The sequence below is a fragment of the Engraulis encrasicolus genome, chromosome 24 (genome assembly GCF_034702125.1).
Source record: "Engraulis encrasicolus isolate BLACKSEA-1 chromosome 24, IST_EnEncr_1.0, whole genome shotgun sequence".
NCBI lineage: Eukaryota > Metazoa > Chordata > Actinopteri > Clupeiformes > Engraulidae > Engraulis > Engraulis encrasicolus.
In genome coordinates, this window is record NC_085880.1 from 19,164,467 (window position 1) to 19,181,747 (window position 17,281).

The following is a 17,281-nucleotide window of genomic DNA, read 5'->3' on the forward strand; positions in this document are numbered from 1 at the left end:
AACATTATTGATGGAATTATGGAAATAAATCGACTTTTTCATGGTATTCTAATAAAAAGTAAATAATACTACATGACACAGCATGTAGATATACTGAAAAAAATATATGTTTTTATAGCATTCAGAGTTGTTGCAGTGTATGTATTAATAACTTTCCCCTACTCCACTTTACCAAAGCTGCTGCACGAGCATGCATGTGCGTTTGTGCTTGTGAGTGTGTGTAGGTGTGAGGGTGTGTGTGTGTGTCAACACAGGTGAATAAAGGTGTTAGAGCGTGTGTGTTCGTGCGTGCACATGTGTGCGCGCGTGTGTGTGTGACATGCCCAGCCCGTACATGCGTTGTTGTGTCATCATTGTCACCATGTGGCATGTGCTTGCGATGAATGGAGAAAGAGCACACTGGCGTCAGTGGCAGCTACCACTGTACAGCAGCACAGTACATCTTGCAGTGTTAATTCAACACCCAGAGAGAAAGACCAACTATACCCGTGTTAAATATACTATTCTGAAAGACCAACTATACCAGTGTTAAATACTACGCCTGAAATGTTGAATTATTGCTTTTTGATTTACTGTGCGGCCGTCATTCACACCCTGATGGCAGAAGGAATACATCTTTGCCTCTCTCTCTCTCTCTCTCCGTCTCTCTTATTTCCTCTCACCCTCCCCTTCTCTCTTATTCTCTCTCTCTCTCTCTCTGTCTGTCTGTCTCTCTCCCTCTCACTCTCACACACACCCTGATGACAGAAGGTAGGCCTATACACAATGTGTTTTCCAGTGTTAAATTCAACTCTTCAGGAGTGGAAGGAGTGTTATTTCAACACTTGGAGTTTGGAGAGAATATTGGTTCCTGAGTCTGGAAGGGTTGGATAAACACTGTGAAATGTACTGTGTACGTAGAGACGCTCACTCACGTACAAGTGTAAATGTTTACAATCACATGTCAGAGAGACGACCATGCGCACATTTGCGTCTGTCAGAGAAGTGTGCCACTGCCTCCCTCCCATGACATCATTTCCTCCAAGCTGTGAGTGTTCTGTAGCCCTCTCTAGCTGCTGTGGTGGTGGCTGTGGCAGTGAGGGTGAGGGTGAGGGTGGTGTGTGGATTAACTGTAGGTGACAGGACACACGTACGCCCCATGCCATGTCAGTTGTTCTTTCCTCCTGCTATGAAATTCCATGTCAAAATTGCCTCAGACACTCCAAAGGGTCATTTCCTCGAAGTTACTATCAGAGGGGTCCACTCAGTACAGTACAGTACTACTGAGTCAGAGAGTCAGATGATACATTTCCTGTTTCTTTCTCTCTCTCTCTCTCTCACTCTCTCTCCATCTTTGTATCTCTGTCTGTCTCTTCGTATCTCATTCTCTCTCTCTCTCTTTGTATCTCAGTCTCTCTCTCTCTCTCTCTCTCTCTCTCTCTCTCTCTCTCTCTCTCTCCATCTATGTGAATCTCTCTTCCTCATTCTCCATGTCCTTTTATGACTGTACGTCCTACTGTCCTTCCTTTTTCCGCAGAAGAGAGGAGGTGGGTTTGGCTGTTACTCAGCAGTTTCCCTCCTTTAACCAGCCTGCTCACATTTCTGGGGTAATGCCCTTCGCCGCAGGGGAGTGTGCATGTGCGTGTGCGTGTGCATGTGCGTGCGTGCGTATGTGTGTGTGTGTGTGTATTATATGTGTGTGCATGTGTGTGTGTGTGTGTGTGTGTAGAGAGGGGATAATGCGACATAGCCCCGCTGCCTCTAGAACCCCCCCATCCCAGTTTAACTCCTCCTCTCTCAGCATGTGTGTGTGTGTGTGTGTGTGTGGGGGGGGGGTGGGTTTCATATGGGGGAGGTGCCTGAGAGTAGCATGCCGTACGTGCTTCTCTGCGCATCACCGGCGTAAAACGAGCCGCCGGCACTCTGAATGGCACTGTAACACCACGTGCAGTTCCATGAACCACTCCCCTACCCACACACACACACGCACATAGACACACACACACACACACACACACACACACACACACACACACACACACACACACACACACACACACACACACACACACACACACACTGATGTGGCACACAGACAGGATGAGCATGTGTGTGAATGAGCATGTGAGATAGGGGGGGAGGGAGAGGGAGAGGGAGGGGGGAGTGATTGAGCAGAGGGGGGAGGAGGGGGAGGAGGGGGGAGGGGCAGGAGAGAGATGCCTGAGCGTCATCTGTGCTCAGCCTTCAGGAACCAGCTCGGCCCCTCTGAGCCAATCCGCTTGCAGCTCGGTCCCTCTGAGCCAATCAGCTTGCAGAGAGTGGGCAGGGCCCCAGCCAGTCCCCCGGCCCCTCCCCTTCTGCATCATGCGAGTTTGACTTCCTGAGGCTGGAGAGAGAGGGAGATAGAGAGAGAGAGTGAGAGAGAGAGGGAGATAGAGAGAGAGAGAGAGTCAGAACCAGGAACAGACCTCCAAGTGCTGGCAGTGGAGGCGAAACTTGTGCGCATGCTGGCATCTTCTGACATTAGTTTGTGACCGAGGACAAAGTTGGTGGTTTTCTTTTTTACTCTTTTGCAAATTTTTTTCTGAGAAACGGATTTTAAAAGGAGCTTTTCCTGCCACACTTTTTTTCCCCTTCCTTCTCTATTTTTTTGTGGGGCTTGCTGTTTTCTCTGGCTGGTTGACCACAGCGGCCGAGCAGGATGATAGCCGCTCAGCTCCTGGCGTACTACTTCACAGAGCTGAAGGATGACCAGGTCAAAAAGGTGAGTCCTCCCTCTCACCGCTCTCGTCTCATCTCTTCTCAGCTCATCTCCGGGCCGAGCTCGCCGTTTCCATTTCCCCACTTCGCCAAACCTTGACGAGAAGTAAGAGAGAAAAGAAAAAGGAAATTAGGTGTTAGGTTGGAGAGATCGAGAGGTAGATAGAGAGAGAGAGAAGGGAGAAGGGAGAGGCAGCAACTCACCCTGCACTCCCCTCCCAAAAATAGATAAGCTTTGTGGCTTGAGAGCTCTCAGGCACCCATGTGACAACAGGTACCACGTGCTGTTGTTTAGGGCTTAGAGAGGGGCAGCCAGCCGCAGCCGCGGTGGTGTGGTGTCATCTCTCTCTCTCTCTCTCTCTCTCTCTCTCCGGTGCTCACGTTCAGCCGGCATTTTGGGGGGGGGACTGGGCCCCGGGATTTACAACTCCATGGGCTTGTGTGCGGTGGGTTTTGTGGAGGGAGGGAGGCAAGGTTGTGTGAGGACAGGACAGGACAGGACAGGGCATCCCGGCTTGCCTGCTGGAGGCTTGCTGGAGGTTGGCTGGCTGCTGGCTGCTGCTGCTGCTGCAATGTCCTTGAGAACCAGGAAGAGAACAGAACAGTGTGCGGCATGCGAGGAGGAGTGCCTGTCTGTCTGTGACTCTCAGAGTATTCCTTTCAGTCCTCTGGCTCCTACCTCGACCTCTCTTCTCTCTCTCTCTCTCTCTCTCTCTCTCTCTCTCTCTCTCTCTCTCTCTCTCTCTACTTTATTCAGACTTTCTCCTTTCTCCTTCTGTGTGTAAATCTCTTCCTACCTATTCCTGCCTCTCTCTCTCTCTCTCTCTACCTTATTCATGCTTTCTCCTCAGCGTTGGGGCCACAGCAGGGGAGGTGGCGATGATGCCAGAGGGTAGTAAGCTTGCTGTGTCGGGGGTTGGTGAGGTTGTTTGGGGTGGGTGAGGGGTGGTGGGTGTGTGTGTGGGGGGGTCTTTTTCCAGGGAGCGAGGGAATCAAGTTGCGCTGGCTGGGCTGCCTAGATGGCTAGATGAAAGCCCCGCCCCTTCCCGGTTGTGGGCCTGTTTCTGCTGGTGGAGCTTTTTCTCCAACCGTGTCATCCATATGAAAAGAAGGAATGCAAACAGAGGAGTGTGTTTGAATGTGTGTGTGGATGGGGGGGTGTAATTGGGCAAGCGTGTACATGTGTGTAATTTTATGTTAGGCAAGAGGGAGAGAGAGAGGTGGGTGGGGAGAGAGAGCCGGTTGGCACTTGGCAGTCTTTACAACTTCCTCATGTTTTGCATGCGGTCAACCAGTAGGAACTGGCTAGAGGGATAGTAAGAGCCACAGCAAACGAACAGAACTGGAGACTTACAGGGGAATAGTATAGGCCCTAGGTATAGGTAGCCTGTCTTACTCACCAACTGATCTCTGACTACAATTGATCTACTTGTGTAGCACTGTATATTACCAAATGGTCGTAGGCAAGCCAACAAAATGAAAAAGGAAGACATCATTAAATCAATGTGTGTGTGTGTGTGTGTGTAAAATACCTGTGGTGTGCTCTTACTACGAGACGCACTGTATTCTTGTCATGCCAGCAAGCAACGAATGGTCCCTGCATAACTCTGGCCAAAATCAGACTGTCTAATACATTTGTTAATATTGCACAACGGTTACAACAAAAGGAGAACATTGTGAAACTAATGTTTATTGTGTGTAACAAAAAATACCAGTCACTTACTCTAACTATAGGCTACTCGACATATTGTACTCTTGTCATGCCAAGAAACAACACATTGGCCCCTGAATAACTTTGACCAAAAGCAACTATAGTAAGTTTGTCTATTCCACTATGGTTGTAGGCATGGCTCTAACTTAACAGCAGCCAACCGGCCAAATGCTGGTGAAATCTTAGTTTGGCTGGTAGAAAATACCAACTCACTAGCCACTTTGACCCATGATTGAGTGTATGTTTGGCTAGTGAGATTGACATCTACAAGCCATTTTGGCTGATGGCGAAATAAAGAGTTTATTTACAGCCCTGGTTGTAGGCTACAGAAAGAAAAAAGGATCTTGGCATGCCAGCAACACATGCTCCCTGAATAACTCTGACTATAATATAAGTTACCCCCCCCCCTCTCTTGGCCTCCTCGCGTGACCTCTTTGCCCGCCAGTGGCAGCAGGGGGTCTGCTGCTGCGGATGCTGCTGCGATGGTGGACATGACAGACGTGCCGTAGGTCCCAGCAGGGAACCGACCACGCAGCCACGAGGTGCAGCCGTCAAGAGATGTGACACGTGTGACGTCACCGCCACCGTTGCCGCGGCAGTAGCTGAGGCTGTGGCACACACGCTCCCACACGCAGCACACAGCACACTCATACATACTACACACACTCAGCAGGGAAGAGTCTAGAGGAGTGCAGACGTGCCGGTAGACCACCAATCTCGTTTAGAGCAGATTTAACCTGACGCAGCAGAGACGTGAGAACATCCTAAGCCCAGCCGGGGTCAGACAGGTCCCTCTCAAATGATTGATGAACTTGCTATATGGCTATCTTCAATTTCTCTTTTCTTTTGAGGTTAATACATTGATTCATGTTTAATTTTTGATATCACCCTTGCAATGCTAGCGTCATTGTTGGTTGAAATGTCCACCAAACAGTGTTTGCTGTTACCAAAATCATTAATTACACACCTTTTGTGTAAACATGGTTTTGTCCCTTTGTTTGCCTACCACACAGTAATGAATAGTTGAGAGTGAAGTCTATTCATCGTGAAACAGCAGAAAATCATGATGACCAACCCACAGCACGTCCGCTAAACGTTCCACTTCTTAAACAGACGTTGCTTAAAGCTTTACCCCCTCTATAACCTCCTTGTGTAATGCCTTACATGACACTCCCTCTTAAGCACACAGTGAATTTGAATCAAGGGAGTGATGTTGCGGTGACACAGTGTGGCTAAATGCAATAACCCAGCCAATGGGTGTGTGGTGACTCAAAATGAAATACAACGTCTGGTGCAATACTCAAACATCTTACAGTTCACGAGGACCCATATCTGAAATGAGTTCAGATGAGTGCAGAGGAGGGAAATGCAGCCTACGGGGAACAATGAGTCCTGAAGATATGATGCAAAAGTGTAGAAGTGCAAGTGATGAAATTGTGAAACGTCCAAGCGGCCGCCTTAGCAAACGGTATTTGCACAAAACAGGAAGTACATCCACCCAACAGGATATCTGGCCACTCAAAGCTCATGGCCATGCTATACACACAGTCAGTGTAAATGTTCAATGTCAAAAGTACACAGTCTAGGCATTGAAATCTCTCCTGTTCTTGATTCTGTCTGGACTTTCGTCTTTCTTTTCCCTCAATAGTTCTGTCTTTTTCTCCCTCTCTCCCTCTCCCTTTCTTTTTCTCTTTCTCTTTCTCTGTCTCGATCTCTCTCTCTCTGACTCTCTCTCTCTCTTTCTCTTCATCTTAGTTTCTTTTTTTCCCCTGTCCTCTGTGCCATGTCTGCTCTTGGCCAACATCTCAAGTCACTGCCCCAACCAGAGAACACTTGCCAACCAACTGTTGGAAAAAAGACAAAGTTTCACTTGTTGTTCCCCCTCTCTGCATGGTGACTCTGTGTGAGACAATAGTCCTGGATGGCAGACAGGGCTCCACCGCCAAACTTATGGAGACGTCTGCAATTGTGGCACCGGAAGGACACCAGCCAAAGAATACTGAAGAATCTTTCTATGTTTTCTATCTTTCTTTTCCATCATCTTTTTGTTGTTGAATGAATTGAAGTAGGCCTATCCAGCAGAGTGTTTTGGCTGTCCTCATTGCACCCCTCCTTCTGGATGCTGTTCATGTGTCCGCACTGCTCAGCAGATGGTGAAAGGGGTGTACAGTAGCCTATGCAGCATGGCTCCCTCCCGGCTCACCCCAATCAAAATGTATCATCAGCTGCTGTGCTTATCACCACATTACAGCCATGCTGTGTGGTGTGATGCCCTGTCAAATTAATCCATAGACATTTGGTTTTCTTGGGTTTTGTGTTTTTCTTAAGATTTTTCTTTTCATCTTAAAATATATATCTTAAAAGATACGTTTCATCTTAGAATATGTAATATGGTCTGATTTGAGTAGGCTATGTTATTATTGCATGTGCGATATTGCATGTTGAACACAACGATCACAGTACTGTAGACCACTAACTGAATAGCAAAATACCTTAAATTACAGGGTATGACTCGAGCCATTTACCTGACACTAATGTTGAACACCAAACAAACATGGGACCAAATGCTACAACTTGGCAGTGGCTAGTAACAATTTCAGTCTCACAGTAGTTGTATCAATTGGTTTCATTTAAATGCACGAGTATTGTTAAAAAAAAAAAAATCCTGACAAAATTCTGGTTAGCAGAAAAGGTAAATGGCTAGTGGGGGGGTGGAAACAAGTTTTTCTTGTTTTGTCTCAACTTGTGTTCGTTTCACCTTGTCATGGTTGATCTGTTTCATCTCATATGGTCTCGTCTCCTCTAGTGGTCAGTCAGTGTGTCTCACCTTACCTCTTCTCCTCTCGTGATGGGTGTGTTGCAGATCGACAAGTACCTGTACGCCATGCGCTACTCGGACGAGACGCTGCGGGACATCATGACGCGGTTCGGCCAGGAGATGGACAAGGGTCTAGCCAGAGACACCAACCCCACCGCCACCGTCAAGATGCTGCCCACCTTCGTCAGGTCCATCCCAGACGGATCTGGTAAGTAAGGCCACATCTGCAGCATGATTAGCCAGGGCGCGCCCTCCTAGTGACGCAACACCTTCAGCGTTGCAACTGTCAGGTCAAGAGCAGTGCAAGTACTTTCTGAGTTCCCACAAATACGGCAACTCCTTTCACTTTGTCGGGAAGCAAACAACCATAAGCAAACCAAGAGGGGCAGGTCAACCATGCCGTTAGGGAAATGTTAATTGTTATGCTCTTGGTCAGACCAAGTCTCGAAGAGATTTGAATGTCGATGATAATCAGGCTACTGCATGGGTCCCTTCACTCTGGAGCCAGCTACTAAAGTCTACATAAAACCCCCCAAAATGTTGACAGAAAGTGCTGATGCAAGGTGTTTATACAAAGTGTTTTTTTTATCTTTTGGGATTTCCAGAATTGGGAGTTAGAATCTCCAGAGTAGGCCTGACGTTTGGCACATTCAGTCTGTATATGAGGATCATTAATTAACACCAGCTAACCAGGGCTTGACACTGGCACCAGAAAACCGGCCAAATGCTGGTAAAACTTGGCTGTGGCTAGTAATACTTTCAGTGTCACTAGCCAATTTGGCTGGCAGCTTATTCCTTGGTATGACATACGCATCATAGTAGATATTCTATTGTTCGCCCCTTGTGTATCAATTGTTTGTATTTAAGTTCAAGAAAAATCTCAGTGACTCAGTTTTTACTTGCTTGGCATATACAGTATTTCCATGTAGAATGCTATACACTCCTCTTGCTTCAGCACCTCATCTTCTGAGAGGTTAGACGTACACTATCATGATGGGAAAAAAAACCAATATCAAATCTGTGGCTAGTGGAATACCTGAATGGCTAGTGACTCGGGAGAACCACTTGCCACAGTGGCCGGTGGGTGAAAAAAGTTAATGTCAAGCCCTGCAGCTAACCGGTCAAATGTGACTGCATGGTAGAAAAGAAAACAATAGGACTTGTAATAAGTCCCCGGTTCTTTGAGTGATGTCGAGGTTGTCAGCCAATGAGTGACTCCCATCGAGATGACTAGTGAATCGAATGAAAAAGAACTTACAAGCCTCTTTGACTGATAGTGAGTGTATGTTTGGCTAGTACGTAGACACCTACTCTAGCCAAATTGGCTGTTGATAAGAAAGTTCATTTATTGTCCTGATGAGGACCTATGGAAAAGGTCAAAAGTGTTTAAAAAACACGTTTTTGCCATGTAAAAGGTATTGAAGGCACACAGCCCTGCTCAAGAACAGCCTCAAGAAGAAGGTCAAAGAGGTCATTAACTCATTACAAAGCATGAACAGAAGGTCTGACTGGCCGGACTGGTCTGGTCTGGACTGATATATGATTCAAAGCAGGTATTAATTCCATTCTAGTTGGTGGTGTGTGTGTGTGTGTGTGTGTGTGTGTGTGTGTGTGTGTGTGTGTGTGTGTGTGTGTGTGTGTGTGTGTGTGTGTGTGTGTGTGTGTGTGTGTGTGTGTGTGTGTGTGTGTGTGTGTGTGTGTGTGTGTGTGTGTGTGTGTGTGTGTGTGTGTGTGTGTGTGTTGGGGTGCCAATGCTCTTCTGTCTCCTCCCATGACCAAGGTGGCCTTGAGCAAGCAAGTCACCTGACCTCTAGGGCACTCAACCCTTTACCTAGAAAACTGTGCTTTGATAAGAGCATCAATTAAGTGCTAGAAATGTCTAGAAACACTTTTGAGGTTAATGAGTCATGAAGTCTATAGATGGTTGAATAACTCGGGTGAAATATAGTTCCCTTGACAATTTAAACCAAGATACAAGATACACAGAACCTACAGCACCAGTTAAAATGGGTCTCAATTGGTAATAGTAGCACTTCTTGAAGGTAGTGGAATTAGTTGACAACAGCTCCCATTATCCCAAGAAGGGGCTTTGTTTGTGTCCTAGTCGTGCGTATGCAGGGAACCAGTCTGACTGGCGGAGTGAGGTCTCATGTTATCCTAGTCTTTAGAATACGTAGAATGTCAAAGAGGAGAAGGCCAGGCTGAAACCAGCCCTGCCACAAAAGTAAAGCAAGAGACAGATACAAGCTCTTATCTCGCTAAATGTCTCCATTACCCAATTGTCCCTCTACTCTGCACCAAAGCGTAAATGCCATTGGCTATATTGTGACCAATCGTGCTGAGAGGTTCGCAGATAGTATCTCAGCTACAAGAGAGAGGAGCACAGCTCAGCTCCACTGAAGCTGAGGCAAATGTTTCGAGTGACTGAACTTCCATGAATGACCATGGCGTGTATGTGTACTGTATGTGTGTGCCCAGACTTGCTGGTCTTGCTAGCTGTATGTGTGCAAGCCTCATGGGACTGATCTCTCTGACTTAATCAGGTCACACATGGGGTTGTGGTGGATATCCATCACATGGTCTCTAAGTAATGAGAGTATTGCGGGGCTATATATTGTTCCACAGATGATGATGCACCACATGATTGATGCTATTCATAGCTGTTATGTATTGGAATGTATTGGAACAGGGTTGGCAGGGGGTGAGAGAGGTGGGTGCTATTGAGCGGTGATGCCACTGCTGCTGCTGCTGCTGATGATGATGATGATGATGATGATGGCAGAGGGTGAGAGAGGTGGGCGCTATTGAATAGTGACGCCACTGCTGCTGCTGCTGATGATGATGATGATGATGATGATGCTGATGATGATCACAGATGGGGTTTTTTATCAATAAGCAGAGTAGGCTGTTGCCTAGGACCCCATCAAATTTGTCCTTTGCAGGGGGCCCTTAACCGTGAGCCCCACCATGGTAAATACCAGAGAAAGTAGTTCAAGAGGGCCCCATATCAGTATTTTGCCTAGGGCCCCCAAATGGGTAGAACCACTACTGCTGCTGGTGATGATGATGATGAGGATGATGATGATGATGATGATGAGGAGGAGGAGGATGATGATGATGATGGTGATGGTGAACGCTGCCTTGCGCTTGCCTCGCTGGCGTGTGAGCGAGCAGGCGAGCGGACTCTCGCCCATGTCCTCTGGTATTGCACGGCATGCAGGACACGCGGTTAGTTACGTCACAATTGCTACCCACAATCCCTCACTCTCTTATTGTTGATACAATAGATAACATGCAGTTCAATCAGCAGCCTACTGAGGTTGAACTCAATGCATGTACTCCGTCCACTGTACTCTCCTTATTTTGGGAGGGGAAAAGATGGAAGGGGTGCACGTGCTTTGTGCAATGGGCAATCTGGATGTTTTTGGTTTTACGAGAAGGAGAGGATTAACATTTAGCTCTGGTATCCCGATATAATTTTGTCATTTTACAAACGCACACGAAACACACACAATCATGCACACACATACACAAACGGACACACAAACGGACACACACACACACACACACACACACACACACACACACACACACACACACGCACGCACGCACGCACGCACACACACACACACACACACACATACTGCAGCCTCCACTGTTCCCAAAAGCCATCTGACTCATCTCGATTATCATTTTATCTTTTCTTCCCTCCTCAATGTCTTTCATCCAAAGTGCCACCTCTCTCTCTCTCTCTCTCCTTCTCCTGAGTGTGCCATTGTTTCCTGTGCCCGTCGTTCACCCACAACTGCATCCAAACAATGTGCAGGGGCAGAGGGCCAGCCTGTCAGGGGAGCCACAAAGCCCTCTTTCTGTGGCAGGGTAGAGACACACACACACACACACACACACACACACACACACACACACACACACACACACACACACACACACACACACACACACACACACACACACACACACACACACACACACACACACACACACACACACACACACACACTCCTCCAACAGCATCCCGCTGCCAGTGCGGGGCTGAGGGGCAAGTGCCTGTACTAGAGAAACACTTGTTTTAAAGGGGGCCAACCTGAGAGGCTCTTGTTTTGGTGCATTGGGTTGTGTTGGTGATGGTGACACTCTGGGTTGTGTGCACTCCAAACACCAGTAACCCACCAGTGCATGCACAAGAGAAGCACTTGTTTAGTTTTTTTCACTTGCTAACAAGCGCTTACCCATATTTTGGACACTTTTTTCTAAACTCTTCACACAGACTACCACCTACCAAACACAATTCGCCAAATGGTTTATTTTCTTCTCAAAAACACATGCTGTTAAATGTACACTAAGTGTGCATTTCAAAATGGAACATATCTTTTTCCTGTACATACTTACTTAACCAAAACACTAGAAATATGGCTCAAAATGAAACATGTCTTTTCATTTCACAAGGTACATGGAGTCAAAGTACACAAGATTTGAAAACACTGGCTATTGTCAACATTACAGAAGCTGTATAGACTTGTAGGTTTCACTTTTACAGGTAGCCTATTGCATGCATTCAAATCATGCAATTCACTGTTTGCACTAAATTTCCTTTGTAGGCAACAGGACTATGACCTCATGTGTTGTTGACATTGAAGATGCTTCCAGTAAGAAGCATTACTTTTTTACTGTTGACTACAGGAGGTACAGTACAAATAGGCCTACTGTTTACAGTATGATAGAACATAGAAAGTTTTGCAATATTACTTATTGGGTAGTGTTGGGTGTGACCCTTGTATTGGGCTGTACCCTTGTACTTCCCTTATATTGGGTCGTTTTGGTGGTGACCGTTGTATTGGACTGCACCCTTGTATTACCCTTGTATTGGGTTGTACCCTTGTATTCCCCTTGCATTTGGTCGTGTTGGTGGTGACCCTTGTATTGGGTCGTGTTGATGATGACCCTTGTATTGGGTCGCCTTGGTGGTGACCCTTGTATTGGGTTGTACCCTTGTATTGGGTCGTCTTGGTGGTGACCCTTGTATTGGGTTGTACCCTTGTATTGGGTCGTCTTGGTGGTGACCCTTGTATTGGGTCATTTTGGTGGTGACACTTGTATTGGGTTGTGTTGGTGGTGACCCTTGAGTGGCACGCGTGCATTGCAGACACATGCTGCCGCATGTAACCCACCAAGTGTGTGAGCGAGCGAGCGAGCGAGAGCTATTATTGACCTGACAGCTCTGACTCTTTTACTACCGGCCATGATATCCATCCCCACCCCTACTGCCCCCTCACTCCCTTGCATTGTTCCTCTGGCCCCCATTGTGTTGCCTGCAGCCACACAGTCAGCCAGCCAGCCATGCAGCAAGCTAGCAAGCAAGCAAGGCTGTGCAGTAAATTATGTAGTGTTCATTCAACACTTACACTGTAAAACATTACAAGCCAATGAAACGTAAAATAAATAAGTTCCCCTGCTGCCTCAAGTTTGTAAGTTAACTCAACTCAAGACTTAACTCAATTCGAGGCTTTCTCAAGTTGAGTTAACTTGCAAACTTAAGGCAGCAGGGCAGCTTACTTTTTACGTTGAACTTGCTGCAATGTTTTACAGTGTAGGACCAACTGGAAGAGTTTTAAAGTCGACTCTCGAGTCTAAGTGTTGAATTCACACGGCGAGATTTACTGCGTGGCTGCTAAATAAAGCCCCTGCTGGCCTTTGGGTTCAAGTTAACAAGGTACGGGGTCGGGTCATTAAATACATTAAATGCATGCTGTGGGGAATTACTACAAGTTGACCAGGGAGTCATACCGTATGTACTTGTATATCACGCTAAGACACGGCGTTATAAATTTGCTGTTACCAGAATGGCAATGACAATGAATGGCATTACTAAAGGCCCTGTGTTATGTCATGGTATTGTAGCACTGTGGTAGTTAACTTTTCAATGACTATTACAGCATGCCACTGGAGGTACGGCGTGCATTAAGGGGCTACAGTATAACATAACTTGAAGTACCGTAGTTCAAAAGAAAGAAGTCTACCGCACACTTTCTTGACTTTATGCTCGTTTATTTAGAGCGAACAACGCGTGCCGCCTCAGTGCGTCATCAGGCTCGCTCAGGTAGCGCACGAACATCCACGCACACTCACACACCTCCACGCACTGTCACACTCACCCATGCACACACACACGCACGCATGCACCTGAGCAAACCTGATGACGCACTAAGGCGAAACGCGTTGTGCGCTCTAAATAGACGAGCATAAAGTCTAGAATGTGTGCGGTAGACTTCTTTCTTTTGAAGTATTGAACACTCCTGCGTTTACCAGCACCTAGGCGCTGTGCATGGAGCTTTGAACTGTTGAATATAACTTGAAGTACTTTGTAGCTTCAGGTACTGTGTCCTCAATCAGCTGCATTTTATTTCCCACGTTGTGCATTATGAATTGGCTCTTGGAATTGTTGCCAGGTTTATTTTGGTACAATTGCAGCTCACTCTTTTTTTGGGTATGTTTTCTTTTAATAATTTATACCACCATTGGCCTCAGCTCACCTCTCCCTCTCTCTCTTGTGTGCTGCTGTTTAAAAGGGCTTCGCTGCAGCAGCAGCCTCTGCCCTGTGTCTGTCAGTCTGCCGTTTGTGTGCGCACAGAATAATGCTGTCGTATCAGGTGACAGCCGACTTGCAGAGCAAAAGAGAGGCATGCACACACCCCTGTCCCCACCCCTCTGCGTGCTTGTACACACACACAGACACACATACAAACACACACACACACACACACACACACACACACACACACACACACACACACACACACACACACACACACACACACACACACACACACACACACACACACACACACACGCGTTTGCCAACACAGGCGCACCCTCCCTCCCTCCCTGCCACACATACAGTATGCTGCTGTAATAGCAGCATTTGCGTGCGTGCCCACAGTGACTAGGCATATTTGGATTCTGATAGCCGAGGATTTAGGGCAGGGACATCTGGCAACCCTTACACACTGTGTGGGATTCTTCTTATAATACAATTACTCTTACTAATACAATGGAGGAAATGCTGGATAAGGGGAAAGTACGTACATTTGGCTGTGAGGGATTCACCGTTACACAATCTTGATGCAATCTCTCCTTCCTGCTAGAGCTCTATGGTTGCGTAATCTGTCTCTTCCGTGACCACACTTCAAGAAGAAGGAATTTATTCAGCAGGAATAGCTAACTATATTTCTATATCTTACTGCATGTAAATGTCACAACACACATGACAACACAACACAGTAACTCAGCGCACAATCAATGTCATAATGACAGTAAAAGTCCATTATGAAATACAATTATGATGCTTTGATAAATGATAAAGTTACATTCTGTCAGGAGCTGTCATAATCAACTCAAGGTCATGGCTGTGCAGAATGACCTGTGCATACCATGACCCATGTGCAGAATGACCCATGCTGTGTGATGCAGCGTCATCACCTCATCCTCCTTGCAGAGGTGGCCAACGGGTGACTGTGGCCAACGGGTGATTGTCCTTCAGCTCTTGAGCTGTGATGTGACTGTAAAACGGCTAAATTATAGACTTTGTTGCAGAGCCAGGATGGCTGACGAGAGGGGGTGGCAGAGAGAGGGAGAGAGGGAGAGTCACAGACAGAGTGATAGAGACAACGGGAGAGAGTGAGAGCGAGAGAGAGACAGACAGACAGACAGGCAGACAGGCAGGCAGGAAGGTAGGCGGATAGACAGACAGGCAAGCAGGCAGGTGGATGGACAGACAGACAGGCAGATGACAGACAGACAGACAGGCAGACAGAGAGACAGACAGAGAGACAGATGAACAGACAGGCAAGCAAACGGATGGACAGACAGACAAATGGAAATGCGGACAGACAGATCTGTCTGGCTCGAGCCGCTATGGTCACCGTGTCCTGGTGTGCTGTTTAGGGGGGGCAGTCTCAGGAGAGGGAAGACAGACAGCAGTTCACAGGCACTTAATTACAGCCAAATACAGATTCCAGACATACTGGGGAAGGAAGGGAAGGGCGGTGTGTGCACATAGTAATAGTTAGCCACAAGAATAGGATAGCTATTAGAGCTGAAGAATACAGGAACAACGCCAGGTGTGTGTGTGTGTGTGTGTGTGTGTGTGTGTGTGTGTGTGTGTGTGTGTGTGTGTGTGTGTGTGTGTGTGTGTGTGTGTGTGTGTGTGTGTGTGTGTGTGTGTGTGTGTGTGTGTGTGTGTGTGTGTTTCGCGTGTGTGTTTCGTGTGTGTGTGCGCGCATGTGCGCGTGCGTGCGTGCGTGCATGTGTGGGGGGGAAGTAGGAGAGATAAAGATGTAGACAGATCCTTGTTGTTACATTGTTGAATGGTGAAAGCATCATCCCTCAGACTGACTCTTTTGTCCAGATATCTAACCTTTTCTCTTTGATCACGAGTGCTGCCTCTCTCTCTCTCTCTCTCTCTCTCTCTCTCTCTCTCCCTCTCTCTCTCAGAGGAGGTGACGGTTACTGCTAATGAGAACTCTGTGGCTCCTTGTGTGTGTGAAAAGTCACATGAAGGCATCTCGGTGGCTAGCTCTTTCACACTACCCCTCTGCACTCCCTACAAAGACGTGAAAGTCAAACTCACTTCACTTTACTTGGCAGCTCTCTCTTTCCCCCTCCGACCTGACGAAATAAGGGATAATAATTATGTAATAATTAAATGTAATTGAAGCTGCACAGAATTGCAATAATGAACGAGACGTTGGATGTTTGTGATGTTGTCTCTTTTTCCCTGACTTGTAACACGCCATGCCATGACTTAACATTTCTAGTGGGATGCTTTTAAACATTCTCAATTTATCTCTACTTTCGCATTTGGCTGAGCGGGAACTGGGGAAAAATGTGAAGGCTTTATCAGTTTTTTTCTGTTGTATTATTATGTCACCTTGACCGCCAAACAAACACCGCTGTGTGCAGAGATTACAAATAACAAGGACATCACTGTCAATTTGATTAGGAAGCACTCTGTCAATTCTGCACTTACTCTGTCATTGTCACAAGCTCGCCATTGTGGACAGATTGAAATGGAGGGAGCCATACATGGTGTTCATTTGTGAATTGTCCCGCAGTCATAAACCATCGTGACAGCTCCCCAAGCCAGTTTATGGCACCCAGACAATGGCGGAATAATTGCAAACAGGGCCCCAGAGTAAGGCACTTATACAGCAGGGCCCCCATACTGCCTGCCAAGGTCGCAATTGGGCCCCCAGCATGAATGCGGGAGGGCCCAGGGGCGAATGCCCTGCTCCCCCTCCCTATAGCTCCGGCCCTGCACCCAAAGTATATCACTGCCTCACAAGGAACTCACCAAATTAAGATAACCAGATGAGCCACATCATCACCTTTTATTATAGCTGTTTGATTTCCTCACTCCTTATCAATCCACTCGAAGCAGTAGGAGTAGGAGTAATTACATGTTGTAAAGGTGTGCCAGATAGCTTGTGACTTCTTGGCATCTGAGTGGACGCTAAAATGAATGTCACTTTACCTCCTCATAGAGTGCGGTTCCTGAAAAGAGCTTAATTTATGCATCCCCTGTACAATACATCGGAAGCGCTGAGTGATGATGTTGCACAGTGTTATTTACCTGTTGGACAGGATGGACAGAAACTATAGGCCTAACATATTATAAATTCTGTCATTACATATGCAGAATAGTTCCTTGTGCTATTTATTATATAATCTGCTGTTTAAAATTAAACCTTTGTGTTCCTTTTTTATGTGATTACAGAGAAGGGAGATTTCATCGCGGTGGATCTGGGTGGTTCTAACTTCCGCATCCTGCGTGTGAAGGTGTCCCATGAGAAGAAGCAGACCGTCCAGATCGAGACGCAGAACTACGACACACCGGAGGACATCATGCACGGCAGTGGAACCAGGGTATGCAGTCCTGCTGTTATATTATTAGTTAGTAGTAGAGGTGCACCGTGTAATCATTTTAGTAGTTAATT

At 46.8% G+C, this 17,281-nt stretch overlaps 1 protein-coding gene across 1 annotated transcript in view; it reads left to right on the top strand.

Annotated features, from left to right (window-relative positions):
• The first annotated feature begins 2,282 nt into the window (after positions 1-2,282).
• Positions 2,283-17,281, top strand: part of hk1 (hexokinase 1) — a 33,139-nt gene continuing 18,140 nt past the window's right edge. Inside the window, exons 1-3 of the mRNA XM_063191785.1 lie at positions 2,283-2,743; positions 7,314-7,476; positions 17,062-17,210. Of these exons, the coding sequence (XP_063047855.1) occupies positions 2,681-2,743; positions 7,314-7,476; positions 17,062-17,210 (375 nt within the window). The 5' untranslated portion in view covers positions 2,283-2,680. The remainder of the gene's footprint in view (positions 2,744-7,313; positions 7,477-17,061; positions 17,211-17,281) is intronic.